The sequence below is a fragment of the Panthera leo genome, chromosome C2 (assembly GCF_018350215.1).
Source record: "Panthera leo isolate Ple1 chromosome C2, P.leo_Ple1_pat1.1, whole genome shotgun sequence".
In the NCBI taxonomy this organism is placed as follows: domain Eukaryota; kingdom Metazoa; phylum Chordata; class Mammalia; order Carnivora; family Felidae; genus Panthera; species Panthera leo.
The window spans coordinates 82,823,014-82,842,981 of NC_056687.1; the positions used below are offsets into that span (position 1 = coordinate 82,823,014).

A 19,968-nucleotide genomic window follows, 5' to 3' on the forward strand; every position below is an offset into this window, starting at 1 on the left:
GGGCCGAGTCCGGAAACACCTCGTCCCCTCCTCCCAGGCCCTACTGCGCAGCGACCCCGAAAGGCAAGGGTGGGAGGGAAAGCTCTGGGCCCAGGCTGCCAGGTACACAGAATGAGGACGGTGAAAGTCATTGCATCCAGCCCCATCCTTTCACAGATGAGACCTTGAAACCATAGAGGACTTCTCCGGCTATAAACAGTTTGAAACCCAAGGCCTCCTCCCCGTTATTGGGGTCTGGATCACATTCTTCCAGGAGTTCAGTGTGTCTAAAGGTACCCCACAGCTATTTGTCTCTCTCTTCTCCCCTACCAAGCAACAGGACATCCCACCATGTCTGCTTCAAGGGTCCAATCCTCCAGCGAAGTAACCCTCCAACTCCCACAATCTTGGACAGGGGAAGAGGCAAGAGGGGTGCCAGGTACAGGAACTGTTACAGTGCCAGCTCTGGAAAGGAGACTGCCCACCTATCCATATCCCTTCTCCAGAGGGAGTAGGCCATAAAGCAGGGAGGCAGTGAGCTTAATTGAATTCATATTTAATAATTACAGGCACCGTGCCCCCCCCCTTCCCCCTGCCCAGGCAGCAGCAGGGGTGGTGCAGGGGCTGGGGCATATGCCCCCAGCAGCGAGGACGGCAGTCCCATGAGTGATTTTCAGAAAATAAAAAAGGACCCCAGGGGCAGGCGGTGGTGCCCCCCCCCAAGACACACCAAATTTCAAGACTTTATATATAATATATCTCTGTGCCCCAGGGGGAGGAGAGGGACACCTGGCAGCATCCTGGAGGGGGGCCCCAGGCAGCCCCACGCCATCCTGCCTCTTCAGCCATTTTATTAGCTCAGACACATCGCACTACAGGCACCCACTGCCACCGCCGCTGCTGCCGCCCCCCCTGCAGTCCGGGCGGCTGGCTGGGTCATCCGAGTGTCCATGGGGCTCCAAGTCCCCGGCCCCACCCGCCCTCAGTTGTGGTCAGACTCCTCCTCCTCCGCTTCACGAAGCCACTTGAAGAAGGCTGTGACAGATTTAAGGGCTACGCCCTTGCCCTGTTGCTCAGCGGGGTCCTTGCTACTCTCCCAGCTGTAGAAGGCATCCTCTTTCACCACGTCCTCGTCATACAGCGCATCAAAGAACATCCGAAGCAGGTCTGCAAGCAGGCAGGACAGCAGTTAAGGAGTGCTGCCCACAACCACCCAACCCACTCCCAAGCTCCACTGTTAAAAATCAAGGCCCTGACCCATCAATCATCCTGACATTTGTGTGTCTGACCATTGATTACAGAGTGACTAGGTAGGTCTCTAACAAGGTGTTAATCTTACTTTACGATCTAAGACTGCTGCACGCACAGGAACAAATCACGGCAGAACCTTACAAACTGCCTTACCTTGGCAGCTTCTCCATTCATGATATATTTAATGAGGAAAACTATACACAGAATTGGTACTCCTAAATTTGGGAATCACAAAAGTCCCAGATATATCACTCACCAAAGTCAAGGGTTTATCACCTGGAACATTCACTGGCCACCATTACAGATTCTGACAAACTGTGGATCCCCATTTCCCCTTATTTTCCATACATCTGAACATACACATCCTCTCTAGCCTTGACATTTTTACGTGTGCCACATCCTTTGCCAGGATCATCTTTCTCTTGTCACCTTCCTAATGAATTTTTTTAGGTTCAACTCCAGCACCCCTTCCTCTGACCCTCTTTCTCCCCAACCTGGCTTCTAGTGAAGCCCTCCCAAGCGCTTGTCCTATCAGGCCTGAACACAACCTGTCCCATTCCCCATACTGTACTCCCAATCTTTCCAAAAGCAAATGGAGGCCAAGTAGTGAAACATTTCTTCTGAATAAAGAAATAAAGCATAGGTTCTAGAGTCTAGGCCTGGGTGAAACGCTGACAGCCATCTATGAGAAGCTGCAAACCAGGATGTTCCTGAGGGCGCACACACCCTCAAATCCACAACCACCACCCGTGGACAGCCCCCCAGCCCCATCCTACGGCAGCAGAGCATTCGTCCCAAACTTGTGCTCCAAATCCGGTGCATCCCACCCACCCTGGGGACCCTACACAATCAATTATCCACTCTGCCCTGTATCTTCAAACCCAAGTTTCTCCCTTCTAAACACAAAAGGCCTCCATCGCAACCACAATCTCTTACAGTCAAACAAAAGATTTTTGTCTTTGGACAAGACATTAATTAAACACTTTGTCTACACTTGCTGTTTTCCTTTTTTCCTATCTCACTCAAGTATTCCTCAGTCCTTTCCAATCCAGAGTGTCCCCTGCTCTACTAAATACTGTTTATGCCAGAGCGGCCTCCATGTTTTTACACTCCAAAGGCCCTAAACCGTCAGCTCTGCTCCTATGGAACTCTCAAGCAGCATCTAGCATTACTGACCACTTCCCCCTCTAAAATTACTTTGTCCTTTGTTCACAGGGCCCTGTCCTCCTCTGGTCCCTCCCTGTGGGTCCTCTACTTCCTCAAGGCTCTATCCCATATTCTCATTGCTCTCCCTTGGGCAATCCCATATCCTCTGAGGACTTGCACATGTGTTGCCCTGGGTCAGCTTCTCACAGATCGGCCACCAACCCTGACCTCTTCCTCTCCAAATGAATTCCCATACTCAGCTGTCTACCTGACATCTCTGATCACCCCCACCCAGGGACCACAAACCCAATTATGACCAAAATCAACTTGACCCAGTGTTCCCAACCCCCAGAGTGAACGGTATACCACACTATCACCTCACTCAAAGCATCCTGGGAGTCATACATTAACTTGTCTCATCACCTCTTCCCCCTTAGGCCAGTGTTATGTCTTAACTGTAGTTACCTCTCCCAGCTTCACTGCCACCAGCAACACAACCCACTCCTAATTTGCTGCTCTTGCCATGTTCACACTTAACCCGTTCCAAACCATTCTTCCTACCAACGGCCCGGATGAGCTAAAAACTAAAATCCCACAAAGCCTTTTCCTGTCCTTAGGCTGAAGGCCAAAACTTGTCCCACGGCTTAGACAGCCCTGCATGACCTAGCCCACGTCCATCTCTCCAGCCCCATCTTGCCTCACATACGACTGGCTGCTGTGCTTGCCCACACTGGCCTTTCTTGAACAGTTCTCTTGCTTTGTGTCAAGTACTTTCTGCCTCAGGGTCTTCCTTTACACACACAGTTCCTTCAAATCTCCCCCTCCAACTGGTCATTTAGCTACCATTTGTCACTTCCCACTCATTATCCTTTAGACTAGGTGTCCCCAGAGAGCACCCCAAGGACCCATCTTCCAACACTCATCACCACTGTGTTACTCTATGCCAACACAGAACTGTACTGGACTTTATCACTGCCAATGTCCCAGTGCTCTGGCACATACCTATCTGCTGAATGCATAATCTCAGGCATATTAACCTAAGCCTCAGTCTCCCAATAAGAAAAAGGGGATAACAGCATTGGCCTTAAACAGTAGTTGTGAAGATTAAATAAGGCAAAAAAAGAAAATTATCTCAACCCCATGCCAAGACGCCAGAGCACTCAGTATTTAGAAATTGTTATCACTTTTCACCTCCACGCTCCTGGCACAGAACAGTAGTCAAGTAATCTTCACGATGAGTCTAACTTCTTCCATTTGTAGGCAAAGAAATAAGCAGTGCAGGGGGAAGGAATCAATCACCAGGGCATTTTGCTCTCCTATGACCAGCCCCCTTTCTTGGGTTGAGACCCTTTGCAATGACTGCCTCCTGTTCTCTGGCAGCTCCTCCACCCCACCCCTGCAGCCCGGCTCTTACTGGCGGGCTGTTCTAAGGTCACTACAAGGGCCTGGAGGGCGTAGAGCGCCTGCAACTCCTTCTGTTCATCACATAAGTATTTCTGTAGCAGTTTCGCTCGAGCTTTCAGCACCGCGACATCCACTCGGAGGGGCGTCTCAACTACAGGAAGAAAGATGGGGTTAAGCAGAATAATGCACCCTCAGCCTGGTCCAGTCCACAACTAGGAGGCAAAGACCAAAACCTTCCTCCCTCCATCTGCTGGGCCCACCCTTGCCCCTCCATCTCCCTGGCTCCTCTTACAGATAATTGCAGAATAGCAGACAGCTGTCATGAGGGCCCGAACTAGTGTGTTGGATGCTACCTGCTGCTCACTCAGGTTGGCCTGTGCAGAAGAGAAACAAATGGCCTATATGTTCTGAATTCTGTCCCTACCCGCACACCAAAAACTGCCTCTCCTGTATGCCTCTCTCCCAATATCCAGGAGAAACATACCTCTATCCAGTCAAACACCCGTTGGTTACTGCTGCCCTCCTTCAGCAGCTTCTCCAACTGTTTGCTCAGCTCCTCAGAGGAGAGCATCCTCTGGCCAGGGGCTTCAGACTCCTCGCCTAAGGTATACTCCACCTTCTACAAATGAAAAGACCCAAATAGGAGGTAAGTATACCATGTGAGTTGCTGAGGGAAGAGGGAGACGAATGGCCAGTCCCAAATGCTAGAATTAACCTAACTCCAGCCGCAAACCTGTTCAGCGACAAATGCACTGATGTCCTGGCCTTCAGGTACAAATTCTTTCCAGCTGAGTCCAGCTTCTCGCCACAGCATCCCCACCTTTTTGGGACCCTAGAAAATGTAAGACCAATTCAGTAACCCTCTCTACCTCTAGACCTAGTTCCACAAATGTCATCTAGCAAATATTTACTGAAAGCCCATTAGGGGCCTAAGGGTTCAAATTGTTACAGAGATACCAACAGGCACAGTCTCTCCATGCCTACAGACTGGTACTACCACCCAAAGACACAAGAACTCATCTACCACAGTGCTAGGAAACTGAGGCGGGGGGTAGGGTGCGGTGGGGAGAATAGCCTAACAGCCTCTATGAAAGACATCAATTAGCTTTCACAAGATCACCTTTACTGAAAAAGGTAAACAACCAAATCCAAATACCTCATCCCAGACTTCTACATTCCTCGATGTTTCTTTTTCTAAAATTGCTTAGTTTTCCATTATTCCAACTTACCAAACGCTCATGGGAGAGGACAACTTCTAACAAATATGCCTTTTTAGTTATTAAGTCCAGAAAATTTTAGATACAGATCTATCCCTCCCACAGCCTCCAAGGCAAATCAGAAATCCTCACATAAACAATAGTCTGAGCCCATTTTCTGTTAGGGAACAAGGCATTCTGAAGACATTACTCTTAAAATAACCGACACTCAAAATGATGACATTAATCCTAAATAAGACTATTATACTTCACGAATTTTAAAGATACTCATTCCAACACCACTAAAATTGAATTGCCTCACAGTTGATATATTACATTTAAACAAATGATCATAAGTTTTTTTCTTTATTAACAGTGCATGAATAACACATCCTATAACCTAATACACCGGATTTAATGAACGCGGTAGTTCAAAGTACTTTTCTCTCTTTTTTAAACACAAACTATCCTGCTACACATTTCTACCCAAAAGGATTAATAGGATGCTGAAAGAGCAAGTCCCTTCCACTAAAGTCTCATTTGTCCAGGTCCCAGGGGAGCTAGACATTTTTTTTTTTTAATGTTTATTTATTTTTGAGAGAAAGAGAGTGTGAGCAGGAGGCGGGGCAGAGAGAGGAGACACGGAACCCGAAGCAGGCTCCAGGCTCTGAGCCATCAGCACAGAGCCTGAGCAGGGCTCAAACTCACAAACCGTGACGTCATGACCTGAGCTGAAGTTGAAGTCAAAAGCTTAATGGACTGAGCCACCCAGGCGCCCTGGGAAGCTAAACTCTTAAAAGTGCCCTTCCCAGCTCTCACTACCAGAGTACCCTGCCCAACTTGCCTTTCCCATCTCTCCACTATGACATTTTATAGTCACCACTTAACTTTCACAAAGCAGTCCCAGCGCCCTTCTGGAAAGGCTTTCTGTCATGAACATTACCAACCTCACAGTACTCAAGACACTCCATTTTGACTATTTTATTTCACGCTTTACTTAACACTGTTTTTATTAAGCTGTCATTTCTTACTTTTCTCTTCCAGCTGGTTTCCTATGTTTTATTCACGGTGGTATCTCCAGTGCCTAGTATGTGATTAGTAAATGTTTTTAAAGAATGCTAGCTTAACCGGGACGCCTGGGTGGCTCAGTTGGTTGGGCAACTGACCTCAGCTCAAGCCATGATTTCACGGTTCAGTTCGTGAGCTCGAGCCCCACGTTAGGCTCTGTGCTGACAGCTCAGAGCCTGGAGCCTGCTTCGGATTCTGTGTCTCCGTCTCACTCTGCCCCGCCCCTGCTCACACTCTGTCTCTCTCTCAAAGATAAACAAACATTAAAAGAAAAAAAAATTAAAAAAAAAAAAAAAAAGAATGCTAGCTGAACCAATCAATCAATCAATCAATCAATCAAGGGCTTCGGGTCTTAGATTCCCATTCTCCTCCAGCCTTGGCGAGAACTCAACAGGAACTGGTCAGTGCCAGTCTCAACATTTCCTCTCCCAGGTACCAACACAGAACTACCATCAATATTAACCCCATCCCACCAAAGGACCGTGAGGTTTCAGGGTCACAGCAAGGAGCCAAAACTGGATGGTGGGAAGAGAAGTCCTGACACATCACCCCCAAAAGGCTCTCACTCACCATGCTTTTACATAGAAGCCCCAGGATCTCCAGCAACAGAGAAGCAGCTTTGCCCATGGGTCTCAGAGGTTTTGTAATCTCCCTACAAGAAAATTACAGGGAGTGTTGATAGCCTCCAAAGCCCTCTCAACACACTACCCCATCCCTCCCTAAACCCAGGCATCGAACTTGCCATACGTCCCTCCTCTCCCCTCCCCAACTCTGTCTTTACCTCCCTTGAATCCCACTCAAGGGGCTTACCTGAACAGTTCCCCCATAGGTACTCCACCTTCCTGCAGAATGGGCGTTATGAGTTCTGCTAGGTAGAGCCACACATGGGGGATGTCAATTTCCATGTCTTCAGCCAATTCTAGGATTTCATACAAACTGCAGATGAAATGAATTCAAAGTCAGGGCATTCTAGGAAAGACCAGCCAGACCTCCCACCCTCCATCTGGGGCATCACGGCATTGTTAAAGGATCAACTGTGGAGCCCCTGGGGAGCACTTCCTAGGCACGGGGCAATTATCTCAAGCTAAAGCCACACTCCAGTCCTTACATGGTACACCCCTATCCCTGCCAAAAGATCTGTTAACCAGGACAGTTGAGGAACTCCAAGGTTCCATGGGTCCTATAAAGGAGGGAAGTCTGTGGGTATGGAAAAATAGGAGGCCCTAAGAAGGCATACCCTTGGTAGTACTGAGCAGTGGAGAGGTGCCCGGCAAAGAGCAGCTGGTGCAGCAGCCGCCCCATATGCTCACGAGCGATAGTGCTGCGCTCCAGTGTTGACTCGATGCCATGCCGCACAAAGATGAAGAGCAGGGAGGGTGAGGCCAGCTCCTGTACGCACTGCACTGCCTCCTGCAGGTGTGCGGGGCAGGAGGGAGAGGGCAGTCACCGTCTGGTCCAGACCCCATATTCCATGCCTGTCCACACACGTCCTTCCCTGCCCACTCTGCTGTCACTCAGACCCCTCCCAATGCCTACCTTCATGTCATTGAGATGGAGATATTCTTCGATAATGGCCTTGGATTTCTTTTCCAGCTCTTCCTCAGAGAGTGCAGCCTTTGGGGGGCTCACCGGGGGCAGGGTGGCTTCTCGCTTCACTGAAAGGGAAAAAACAGATTGAGGACTTCAGTTCTAATTTTCCTAGAAAGAAGGGCCCAGAGCTCTGAAGACAGTCTGGGGACTGCCTAGTCCCAAACATACCCTTCCCTTCCTCTTCCAGCCCCTTACCAGCATCCCGCCCACGGTCCCGATCCTCCGTGAGGCTAGCTGCCTTGCGCAGTCCCTCAGGCTGGGAGGGCCGCTCTCTACTCCGTTCTTCCACTTCCTTGCTGAAGCTCCGCTTAGTGGCAGGTGTCCGAGAGCGATCGAGCCGGTCTCCACGCTCACTTCCCCGTTCACTCCGCTCTAGGCGGTCTCCCCGGTCCCCGGCTTTCTCACCTCTTTCCCGGCTCAAGCTACTCCTGGAGAAAAAAGCAGGCACATCACCTCTCACCTATATGCCTAGCTGCTCTCTTGTATTAACTATCCAACATGCTGAGCAACTGCAGGGCCTAGTTCCTGGCGTCAGGAATGTGCCCCATCTAGCCAGAGGTTCTGAGCATTACAGGTGTGAGGATTCCTATAGCAACCACCAAAGTCCAATCACAGCACTCTCACAGCATAAAGAAGAAAAACATCCAGGAAACCTCACCTCTGTACCACACGTCTGCTATCTGTGTTTTCTGTAGGTACTGCTTGTTGAAGGGCTGAGAAGCGGTTCAAGGTACTAGTAGCTGGACGAGCAGCTTCTGATGCTGGGGAGGCAAAAAGCCCGGATCAGAATCTCTTGCTACTGTCTTCCGTTCTATCTCCTACTGTTTAGGACACTTGGTCCTAGTCCCGACAAGAACACAGTTTATTCCCCAGCCCCAAACATACGCCTCCCATTACTACCTAACCACTTTGTACCAAAAGCCTCCCTTATAGACAAGGCTCTGCCCTCAAGAGAGAATAGCCACCCAGCTCCTTACAACGGCCTCCATACCTGCATCAGAGGGCTTGGCTCCTGAGCCTCCACTGCTGCCCTTGCCCCAGCTCAATCGCCCACCAGGTGCAAAGAGCTGGTTGTTAGAATCAATGGAGCCGGGCTGAGGAAGGAAAGGGGAGTGGAGTCATGAGTCTAATCTGGCCGAAGCCCGCAGCCACAAGGTAGCAAATTGCCTAGACCAGGGGAAACTTTTCCTGTAAAAGGCCAAATAGTAAATATTTTAGCCTTTGTAGGCCATATAGTTTCTATTTCAACTACTCCACTCGGCCACTGTAGCACAAAAGCAGTCATGCACAATACTTCAGGGAAATGAGAATAGTTATATCCCAATAAAACCACGGATACTGAAATTTACATTTTGAATAATTTCATATTACATAATACCCGCTTTATTTTTTTTCAACCGTTAAAAAAAACACGAAGGCCATTTCTTAGCTGTGAAATGTAGAGAAGCAAGGAATGGGCCAGATTTGCTGTGAGTTTGCTGACACTGGCCCAGACGGATGTGAATACACCCCCTGCTAGAGCTGGCAGCCCTGTCACTAGCAATCTAACTAGTCTAAGAGGAAAAATTCAGCCGTTGCCTTCCCAACCTCAGAAAATGAGGGGACTGAGATCCAAACCTATGCTCAATGTCTGTTTGATCCCTCTTCACCCTCCCATGACCAGCACCCCTCCCTCCAATACACACACCCCTACCTTCGTGATCTTGGTGAGCCGTGAGGTGTCAATAGGGCGGCTGCCCTTGCTGATGGGGACTGTGTTCCAGCCACCATCATCCACAAGTGGGAGGCCTCGGCCTGGGACAAAGAGAGCATATTGCAATAATGAGTAACTCCTAGCAGCCATATCACCTGGGGCCAGCCCAGCCTCCCTTCCTCAGATCCTCAGTTCCATCACATGGTCTCAGTGGCCCAGACACGTGGCACTAACAAGAAGTCATCAACGGAAAGCTTAACCCCTTACTCTGCCCCCTCCTTAATCTGAGCCTCAAACTCACTAATAGGTGGGCCTGGAGGGCCACCCCGACGCTTGTCGCTGCCCTTGGCCATTAGCTGCTGCACTTTTACATGTTCCCAGTGCTCCTCCATCTCAGCCTCCTTGTGGATCTGGTCAATGGTCTTGGGACCCTGGTCCCCACGGCGTGGCACCCAATTGCTCTGTGGGTAGAGAAGGCCAGTCACAAAGTAATTACATCAGATGGCCAGACAAAGCTGTGTTGGGAACTGGGAACTGCGGGGTACAGGAAGCAGACCAGCAGTGGGAAGGAGAGGACACACACCCGTCGCAGATCCAGCACGTCTTGCAGCATAAAGCGGATTCGGGATGAAGTCTTCTTTTCCTTAATGATTTTTTCCATCTGGTTGAAATACTGATCCATCCGGGGCTAGGAAGAAGCAAAGGCATCAGGTCAGGAACTTGTCATACCTCACCTCCAACTGTAGGCCTGGCCCCTCCTCAGACCTTCAGCTCCATCACTGTGGCTCAGTGGCCCACACATGACAGCCCAACAAGGGGTCTGTCGTCCCTTCCACATCCCAGGACCCCTACCTTGGCTTTTTCAAAATCCAGATCTTTGCCAATGGTAGTGAGCAGACGACAAAGGCATTCAAGAGACTCTTCATCATGGTTCTTAAGTAGTTTAACCACACAGTCATGCATTATTGCCTCCGTTAACATCTTCAGCTTAAACAACTCCCCAATAAACTTGATATTCCCTAAAGAGCGCCGCCGGGCTATGTCTCGAGCCTCTTCCAACTCTTCCTTCAGGCGTCCTCGTTCTTCTGCCTGCCAGTTATAGGATAGAAATCCATCAAAAAGGTACCCAGCCACTGGGCTAACACGTCTCTCCTCCACTGCATTTGGATTCCTAAATGTAGCAGCAACTACTCATGCCTTAAGGCAGAGAAACCTCCAAAACACCATGAACCCCCACCCCTCCCTTATTCCCACCCCCAATTCTATAGCAGAGTAGCAACCGGACGGACAGTGGGTTGGTGGGTTTTCTCTCACCGTAGCAGCTTCATCCATTTCTTTCTGCTTCTTCTCAAAAACCTCATCATCATCTTTGTCTTTCTCAAACTCCTTCTGACATCGATTCAACAACAGTTTTCGGAAGTTCACAGTCACTGTTGGCTTTTCTGTAGTGGGCACTTTCAGCTGTACGTCAAAGAGAATGTCACATTTACACTGGTCCCAAGTGGAAAGGCCCTCCAAGAGTCTTTAACTACCTAACCCAGGAAGACCTCTGGTCCCCAATCTGCCTCCTTATGGCTGCCATCAACAGCACAGGCTGGAAGAGAACCAAGAAGCTGGACTCAAGGAGTCTCAGGAAGAGAAGTAGGGAACTAGACCACAAGGTTTAGTAACAGTGGAAACTAACCGCCATGAGGCAGCGGCACATGTTGGCATAGGCCACAGAGAAGTTGGGCTCTGAAATGGCCTTCTCGAAGATGAGGTCAATGACCCCTTTGAGGCGTTCCTCAGTGTCGATGGCCAGCTGTGTCACCTGCTTCATCAGCTGCTGGAACATCTGGGGTGTCAGCTTATTCAGTATGGAGCGCACCCTGCGGAACAGGTCCTGGCAGAGGGGACAGAGAAGACACAGGATCCAGTGAGGTTCTCAGAAGAACAGAGGTCGCTGGGAGGAACAGTAGAGGGTGGTAGGGACTCAGGTAGACACTAGTGATAAGAATGACAGAAACAGGAGCAGCTGGGTGACTCAGTCGGTTAGGCATCTGACTCTTGATTTCAGCTCAGGTCTGATCTCACAGTTCATGAGACAGAGCTCCAAGTCGAGCTCTCCACTTTCCGTGAGGAGCCTGCTTGGGATTCTCTTGGTCTCCCTTTCTCTCTGCCCCTCCCCATATGCACATGCACTCTCCCTCTCTCTCTCAAGACAGATAAACATTTAAACAAACAAACAAACAAAAGAACAGAAACAGAGAGAGCAAAGTTGGCTCAGAGGGCAGACCTTGAAAAGAAAAATTGGAGACCAAAAACAGCACTTGTCAGTACCTGGGTTTTGCTGCCATCAGCATCCTCTTCCCCTCGATCCTTATCAGCAGCTGTCCGCTTGCTGCTGGGTTTCCAGGCTTTCTCTGCTTTGTTCAACTTTATATCTTCAGTCATTAACACCGTGGCAATGATCTTGCGTGGTTCCTTTCGGGGGCCCTGCTGAGAGCGCCGGGGTCCCAGACCAGCCTGCTAAGCAAGGGGCAAGAACAAGTGAAGACACAGAGCCAATCAGCACAACCTGTGACACTGCCACCATGCATCTCCAGGGCAGTTTTCTCCCCATCTCTCAACAAGACAAGGGAGCCATCCCCCAAACCCCCTTGACCATCTGTCCCTCCAGCCAGTCCCACTCACCGGCCCTCGGGGCAGCTCCCCACCTGGCCCACCCCTTGGGGGCCCACGGTTGCTAAGGGCTGGTCGGCCAAGGTTGGCAAAGGAAGGAGTGAAGTCTGGGCCGCAATTTATGCCTTGAAGTCTAGCGGGGTCCAGTGGCCGTAGTGGTGTTTTATTGGCCTGTGAAGAGGACGCAGAAGGCATGAGAAACAGTTATGGCTCTTGACTACTCTCTCAGGACCTCAGGCACCTCCCCCAGCAAGCCCGCCAGCCCAAAGTGACCCTCCCCCTCAAGCCTACCAACCTTATCCAACACCACATCGCTGATATGGGGCAATCCCTCTGGCTTCTGCATACTGGCAAAGATGAACTGAAAGCCAAGCAGGAACTCACGGTCATAACGCTTTTTCTCCTCAAGGTTTAGAGGCTTCCACTGATCTACGAGGAACACAAGATGAACCAATCATATACACTGGTCTCCTGGGGGCCTGGCAAGACTACACAACCCTTCTCAACTTTTCCCTCAGCATACCTGACTTATACTCATACTTCTGCTCCCCTGGCTGGATGTTCTCAGCATTGTGAATTTTGTCTTCCTTTGAGTCCCAGGTCTCATCTGCTTCCTCAGGCCGGGGGGGCACACTGCTGCCCTCAGGCTCCAGACCAGGGCTGGTGCCTACAGGAGGCTGATTTTCCACCTCTGGTACTCCTGGGTTCACCTATAACCACAGGACACCCCATTTTGGTTACAGTATGATCACTGTTCCATACCCACACTCTGCCCTCTCCCCTCCATTACTTTCTGCTCCCTTACCTCCTTGAAGGCATCTAGAAGGTCTCCTACAGCCTCCTTCTTATTGAGCTCCTTAATTTTCCGTCTCCTCTTTGGCACAGACACTGCCACTATTTATTTAGGGGGGGAAAAAGTGGGAATAACTTATATGGGGAACAAAAGTGGGAATAACTGGGGAAATAAAAAGCAGCTACTGTATAGTATTTCCTCTTTCCAACATACCCACTGTGGACTTAAAATTCCTTAATCTCGGAATTTTAGCTCTTAGGGTCCACGACAAGGCTTCTATGACCCAGACACAGTGGCACAAATGAGAGGTCATCAATAAAGAGAAAAAAAAAAAACCACACCTTTCAGTCCGCCCCACTTCTACCATCCCATCACACCTTACCTTGGGTGGCTGCTGCTGCCTCCAAATTCTGAGGCAGGTGGGCTGCAACAGGGGTGCTCTCTTGGGGAAGAAGTTCTTCTCCTCCTTTCTCACCCTCAGCATCTCCTGTTTCTCCTTCTTCTTCATCTTCTTCCTCTTCCTCCATTTCCTCCTCCTGGGCGGGGGAAGCAGCTGGAGGAGCCATAGCTGGAGTGGCAGAGAGGACGGCGGGGGGAGCCACTGATGCTGTAACCTCCTTGGCCTGCTCCTGTGGCTCACTGACTGGGCTTAAGTCCACAGCTGGTGGCGAGGGGGCTCCGTTGAGCAGTTCCTCAGGTTGGGCAGTTGGAGCAATGGGCACGGGGGATTCAGAAGGACAAGCTGGCGGAGGGAGAGGAGCAATCTCGGAGCTCGACTCAACCTCTGGTTCCAGATCCTCAGATGAGACCATGCCGTTAGGTTCAGGCAGAATTTCCACTTTGTGAGATGCAAGGGGGGTGGGAACCTGGAGAGGACTGGAAGAGAACTCAGATTCTGGAATCGGTTTGCTAAGTGTCACTTCTACTTCCAGTATGGGTTCGGCGAGGGGAGTGGGTTCTGGAGAGAGGCAATATGGCTCCCTAGTTTCACGGGGCATGGGGGTGGATTCTTCTACAGACATCTGGATCATCCCCGTTGTCACAGTGTCCCCAGGAATGGAGAGGACTGCAAGATTAGGCTCAGACCCCGGTTCCAAGATTGGGGGTGGTGATGGGGTCGGACAAGGTGACGAAGGCTGGGATTCTGAAGGGCTGTGCTCTGGGCCAGGCAGCCCCGGCCGGCTCCCAATGACTGCTCCCTGGGACCGGTCATCTGCACCACAAAAAAGACAAGTAATTAAAAGCAGGTCTTCAGTGCTGTTGTTCCTCCTCCTCCCAGCTAAGACATTCCCGGCCTAAATCACCCCCGCAATCTTCTCCTATCTAAGCCTTTTCCCTTCTCACCTAAAATCTGATCCACCCGCAAAATCCCACTACCTAAAACCTAAGTCATTCTTCCCTGACACCCAGGTCAAGTCACTCCACCTCCTCAGCATTTGAAACTGTCACACTCCTTTTCACCATAAAAGCTCTGCCCCACCTGCTTACCTACCTGGCCGGACAACAACAGCAACCTGGGGTGTCTCCCCATTAGCTTGAGGCTCCAGACCGCCTCCCGTCTGCAAGACACAAAGAGTTACCAAGTTTGCCCTGAAGAGGCCCACAACCCTTCTCTACTAGAGCCATTTCTACTTTAAGTCTGCCTAAAAATCCAGGAAAACAGGAAAACAAATCCCTTAGTTGGAAAAAAAGATCAAAGGACTTGAGAGTCCAGGTCAGAACAGCCATCGTAGCCAGGGCCTCACTCAAAGAGCAGACAGTACCTGGGGAGGGGTAGGTGTGGAGGCGGTGCGGGCCCCAGACATGATCTCCTCTGTGATATCCTTCCCTCCTTGGTTTGGATCTCGAATTCGGATCTGGGGAAAGAAAGCTCCGGGATGAGTGGGAAGCAAGGGGAGCCCACCTTTCCACCCTGCCCCACTCCTAAGACTCCATACCAACCCCCCACTCCCCACTGGGAAGCGGGTGGGTGAGTGCCAGAAACCCCATGAGTTCTACTGTCAACCCATCCAGCTCATCTTGTATTCCCTGCCCTGGCCCCCACCCCTAAGAGACCCTTGACCTCACAGAGCAATCTCGTACATCACAATGCCCCTCCCTCCCTCATCCCTGCCCCACCAGCAGTCCCCAAGTCAATTGGCTGCACACCCTAGAGCCCAGGACCCCCATCTAGCACCCATCCGGCTCACTTGTGGCTAGTCTGCCTGATCTCTGGGGGCAGGGCCCAGATCCAGTGGGTGGAGCCAGGGTGACTCAGCGGCTTCCCCAGCCCTGGCACCCTATTCTGGGCACCACGCCCAGGGCTTGAGGATTGAGCAGAGGCGGAGGCCTCAAGAGCTTCCAGGACTGGGAGGTGGGGGGTGGGGCCACAGAAAACAAACCATTTCCAAGACAAGCCACCAGAAACCCAAAACCGAACATAGATCTTATAGACCCCAGAACCTTGGTCTCTCAGGAACTCCTGCACTAGCCACTTCAGTTCTTCCCATGAGCTGCTTCTACGCTGACGTCTCAGTACCTTATACTTTACAGAGAACCTGAGCACTTCAGATCCCCATTCTCTATCCGCTCCCAGCTGAAGATCTCCTTCCTCAACTTTCTGCTCCCTGACCCACAATGTCTGACCTTGATTCTCCCTTTCCCAGATGTCCCAGAGCCCCTTGCTGCTACTCACGGTCTTCCGCTCCCTCTTGGGAGCAATCTGGGGTGGCTGGTTCATCAAAACTGGGGCGGGGGCCACACCAGTGGGAAACTGCTGCACACCCTGGGCTGGGTAGTAGGCGCCAGCTTGGGAGGGGGGATGGGCGAAGGGGGATGGAAGGGACACAGAAAGGAAGAATGGTGGCAGTGTCAGGGCCCAACCATGTACAAATGCCTGCTTGAACACCTCCCATCCCCAGAACCTCTCATCACCCACGGCCGGCCCCTCGCCCTGCCCCACCCACCTCCCCAAGGGAGTTAGGTGTCTATCAAAGCTGGGGAACCAGTCTGAACTGCGTTTACAAGAATTCCTGACACTGACACACACACCTTATAGGCACACACTCCTTCCCCTCCACACCAGCTACCACTACCAGAACTTCTGTTTCTCTTCTACCCTATAAGATAGAATGTATGCCTCCGACCCCCAGCAACACACACACACATGTATTCTGAGGGAGCAGCAACTACTTAACCTGAAACAGAATCAGGTCTTTGGCTGGGAATGAGAAAAACAGATTTGCCAACCCTGTCCCACTCAACCTGAGTCCAGTTCCAATCTCCAGCCCTTTACTAAGGGGCAAGGAAACAAAGAGTAACATTATGAACCAGGCCCAGGAGTGGAAAAATTAATTCCTTAAAGCAATGGTCTCCAAAATGGGATGCATTCTTTAATCTCATCCATAATATCCACTTGTTTGTTTTTGACAAACATGTTATTTGTTTAAATGATGCATATGTATACACAAACAAAACACACATATTAGAGGTACACACTCAAAATATTTCCTGAGATGATCAGAAAATTTTGGAAACCACTGCGATAAAAAAAACGAATCCTTTCCTAGAATATAAGTGAAAAACAGCTACAAAATCCTCTCAAATCCACATTACATGGGCTCCCACCAACCACAGAACAAGTGTCACAGGAAATGTTTACTAACAGGCCCTCAAACTTGTGCATGACCCTATATTCTTTGACCTGAGAAGGACTCCTAACTCTCAGCAATAGGATAAAACACTACCTGCCCCTCACCCAACAAGTTACATATTAAGCACCAATCCCTACTTAACCCTATCATTTTTAGACCAAGGAATGAGCCTAGGAAGGGTCTAGGAATTTATAGGTGAGTTTAGATGCTCCGTGGGACTCACTCTCAACCTGACTCCTTCCCCTGCTTACCATAAGTTCCAAACTCTGTAGGGCTTGCACCCGGATAGAAGCTTGGGGCTCCTGGCTGTACAGGATACTGCTGTGTCGGGACAACATATGTGGAACGCCCCTGGTGGGGAAGGGGGAGGAGGGGAGAGCAGTTGAGGGAGCTATGAGTACCATATCAAACTACAAAGAGAACGTAGGGCAAGACAGGACAGGTCAACTATGGGCAATGACCAAAACAAAGTCCCACCTCTGGAAAAGAGATGGGACTGGAGGGTCAGGGTAAGGGAGGTGGGGGTTCAGGTTTAAGGTTCCATGGCTTCCAGTCCCCAAGCCTCCAACCTCACCTGTCCAGGGATGTAGTAGGCCCCTTGGGAGGCTGAGTAGGAAATCTGGGAAGGGATCATCATTACTTGGGATCCAGCAGGGTAGACATGAGCAGCTGGGCCAGGGCGGGCGGGGGCTGCACTCTGCACTCGGGAGGCTGCACTGCTCGGGGGCTGGGCCCGGCTAGGGTAGAAGTGCTGTCAAGAGCGAGGAAGGCAGTTGGCATTGGGAAAGGAAGGAAGTGGACAGCAAAATGGCCACTCCACAATGTCTCTACTCTGGAGAGAAATACTGAGGGCTTTGGAGCACAGGGACCAATCCTAACTCACTTGACCAACTGATGATTAAGTGGCCTCTTGTACTCACACATACTCTCCACATTCAGGTATACACTTTGCACTCCATGAATATACTCCCTCACTGCCGTGCATACTCACGTCACTTCCACCAGGCTACCCTCTGCAGAGGCTTCCTAACACCCAGATGCATCATGCCTAAGTGAAGCCCTTTTGGGCAACATACTCCCCAGCATGCATTGCTCCACCCTAAGGTACTGAGAAACTAACCACTAACATGCAACAGTCTCCCAGTTCCCAGATATGCACTCTGCAAGACTTAGCCTCTAACATGCATCAGTCAGTCTCAGACTGAGGACCTTAACAGCAAACATGTCCCCACCCTGAAGACCCCCAGTCCCTGTATCTAGTCCTCGACTAGGGCAGAGGATAATGGTGAGACTATGAGAGGGTCCAGGATTAGCAAAGGGGTATTACCTGCAGAGACCTGAATCCTCCCTGAGAGCACATGGGGACAGGAAAGAAGAGAATTATCTCCAAGGTGATGAGGGGGAAAAATGAAGGAAGTAGGACAAGAATGCTGCCACTTAGTGAGAAAGAATTTAGGGAACAGAGAAAGGCAAGAACCAGCTGGAGTGTTTACTTTGCCATAGTCCAAAGAGAAAGAAGGGAAGGGAAATGGAGCAACCACAACCTCCCAGTAAAAGAAGGAAATAGGAAAGAAAACAGGAGTTGGCAGCAGGGCCCAAAGCACTGCTCCCAATTCTCAAGGCACCAGGACCCCTACTAATGCCACCCCACAGACTACATACTCCCCAAGGGGCCAGCCACCGTAAGTAATCAACAGCACAAAGTGCAGAGACACATGAAAGAACACAGAGCAACTGTCAGGAAATTGGGGCAGATACAGGGTCTCCACAGTTTCCATGCTAGGCCCAAACTGGCCTAAGGTTTCCATGGCTCCCACCCAGGCACCCTACTCCCCTCCCCACAGCCCCTCACCTGGCGGGGCTGAGAAGGCGTGTTCATTTGTGTCGCTTGTGGCGTACTGAACACCACCGGTGCTGTCTGCCCCGGGGGAAACGCTGGCTGAAGGGGGGAGACCAGAGTTCAGCAAGAGGGGAAACCCGGGTGGGGCAGAAACCCAAGCTGGTAAAGTAAGGGGAGCAGACCTGTGGCAAGAGCTTTAGCAGTCCACATGCCCCCTCTTCCCCATGACAGCCCCTGGGAACAGCCCAGGGGCCCTGTCTCAATTTGGCAGCAGGAAGCTGCACTTTGCCCTGACACAGATGGGGGTGGGAAAATCCAGAGGTTGGAACCTGTTCCTGACCAGCTGCCTGGTCTCCCCCACCCCCACCCCAGTCTCTGCTAATTCCTCCCTAATTACCTGTGGGAGTCCAGGGGATGGGGCAGGTGGGGGGCCTGTGGGCTGTGGAGCTTTGTTCATTTCATTTGGTGCCACATCAGGGTCCCCCCAGCACCTGTTGGGAAAGAGTGGAGCTCGGAAAAGGAGAAGGGACCCAAGCTTAAGGCAAATGGAGTGGGGGGAGGGGTTGAAGCAAGGGCCGGGTTCCACACCGAGTCCCGGAGGTGCGAAGGGGTTGAAAGAGCAGAAAAGATCCAGCTTATGTCCCCACCAACACGTTGTCAAACCAGCATCACCTCCAACCACCCCCCTGATCTGCTGAAACAGCCCCCTCACTCACCCCCTCGGTTAAGAATAAGTCCACGGTGCGGCCTACAGGTTCTGGGCATCCGAGGGCCTGGGGTTGGGAGGTGAGGGGTATCAACCTGGCTCCGCGGGGCCCAAGACCAACCAGACCGGAAATTCCAGGTCTCGCTGGCACCAGGCTCCCGGATCACAAACGGAGCTAGCAGCTTCGGCCGTGGTGTCCCCACCCCCCACCTGGGGACACCGGGTTCGGGGCCAGGCCCAGGGGCACACAAGGCACGCCTGCTGCGGGTGGCCGCAGGGGCACCCGCGCGGGGCCAGACGCGAGGCCTGCCGCCGCCCAGGAGTGGAGACCAGGAAGGGCGGGAGTCGGGCCGTAAAAGGCCAGGCGGGCGGCGGCCGAAGAGGAGCCGGTTTCTAGTAAGTGAGGGTCGGCCCGGAGGGCGGGCGGGGCCGGGGGCTCCTCCCTGCCCGCCGCTGCCGCCTCCCTCCCCTGCGCCCTCCCTGCGCAGCGCCGGCCAGTGCCAAAGAACAACGTGTCACTTCCCGGCGGCCGGGCCGCAAAGGGGGGAGGGGGCGGCGGGCCGGGAGCCGCGGTGCCTGCGCCCGCGGGGCCCCCTCGGGTCAGACCGAGGTGGCACTTCGCGGCCGGCGAACCCGGCGCCCTCCCAGCCAGCGGGGACCGCATATTCCGGCCCTGCGCTCCCCCACCCCCACCCAGCAGCCAGGCCGGGCCAGGCCGGGCACACGTGGGCCAGGGATCGGGCCCTGGCGGGCCGGGGCCCGGGCTTGGGCCGCGGGGCCAGGGCGCCGGGGCGGCGGCGCAGGGTGGCCGGTCCCGGCCCGGATGGCGGCGGATGCGGGGGGAGGGGGTGGGGGGGCCGGGTCGGGCCCGGACATGGCGGCTTTACCTTCAGTCTCCTTCAGTCCGCGCGGCCGAGCCCCACGCAGCCGCACAGACGTAGTCCACAACCATTTCCGGCTCCCCGCACAGATCCCGCTCGGCGGCCACCGCTTCTCCGCAGGCGCAGCC

At 52.1% G+C, this 19,968-nt stretch overlaps 1 protein-coding gene and 3 non-coding genes across 8 annotated transcripts; all 4 read right to left on the bottom strand.

Moving 5' to 3' along the window:
* Positions 1–813: 813 nt before the first annotated feature.
* Positions 814–19,940, bottom strand: EIF4G1 (eukaryotic translation initiation factor 4 gamma 1). Of its 5 annotated transcripts, none has more exons than XM_042903753.1 (33): positions 19,847–19,936; positions 18,970–19,026; positions 18,651–18,744; positions 18,266–18,352; positions 16,988–17,164; positions 16,665–16,764; positions 15,456–15,568; positions 14,545–14,637; positions 14,274–14,340; positions 13,164–13,994; positions 12,794–12,882; positions 12,512–12,698; positions 12,284–12,417; positions 12,001–12,159; positions 11,647–11,832; positions 11,012–11,209; positions 10,642–10,788; positions 10,180–10,416; positions 9,911–10,015; positions 9,629–9,788; positions 9,328–9,428; positions 8,626–8,728; positions 8,293–8,395; positions 7,830–8,062; positions 7,581–7,699; positions 7,282–7,454; positions 6,855–6,980; positions 6,615–6,696; positions 4,514–4,612; positions 4,265–4,399; positions 4,073–4,154; positions 3,791–3,931; positions 814–1,146 (listed from the first exon to the last, which is right to left on the bottom strand). In XM_042903753.1, exons 3-33 carry the CDS (start codon positions 18,708–18,710, stop codon positions 962–964), a joined length of 4,812 nt encoding a protein of 1,603 aa, XP_042759687.1. In that variant the 5' UTR covers positions 18,711–18,744; positions 18,970–19,026; positions 19,847–19,936; the 3' UTR covers positions 814–961. The 5 variants fall into 5 exon arrangements, with proteins under 5 accessions (XP_042759687.1, XP_042759684.1, XP_042759686.1 ...); XM_042903750.1 differs by having other exon boundaries at positions 11,647–11,835; XM_042903752.1 differs by lacking the exon at positions 18,970–19,026 and having other exon boundaries at positions 11,647–11,835; positions 19,847–19,940.
* Positions 9,504–9,579, bottom strand: LOC122199052. The gene has a single exon (XR_006193322.1). It is a non-coding gene; the product is annotated as a small nucleolar RNA SNORD66 (small nucleolar RNA).
* Positions 10,083–10,146, bottom strand: LOC122199054. Its single transcript, XR_006193324.1, has one exon. It is a non-coding gene; the product is annotated as a small nucleolar RNA SNORD66 (small nucleolar RNA).
* LOC122199053 lies at positions 13,034–13,102 on the bottom strand. Its single transcript, XR_006193323.1, has one exon. It is a non-coding gene; the product is annotated as a small nucleolar RNA SNORD66 (small nucleolar RNA).
* Positions 19,941–19,968: the final 28 nt, after the last annotated feature.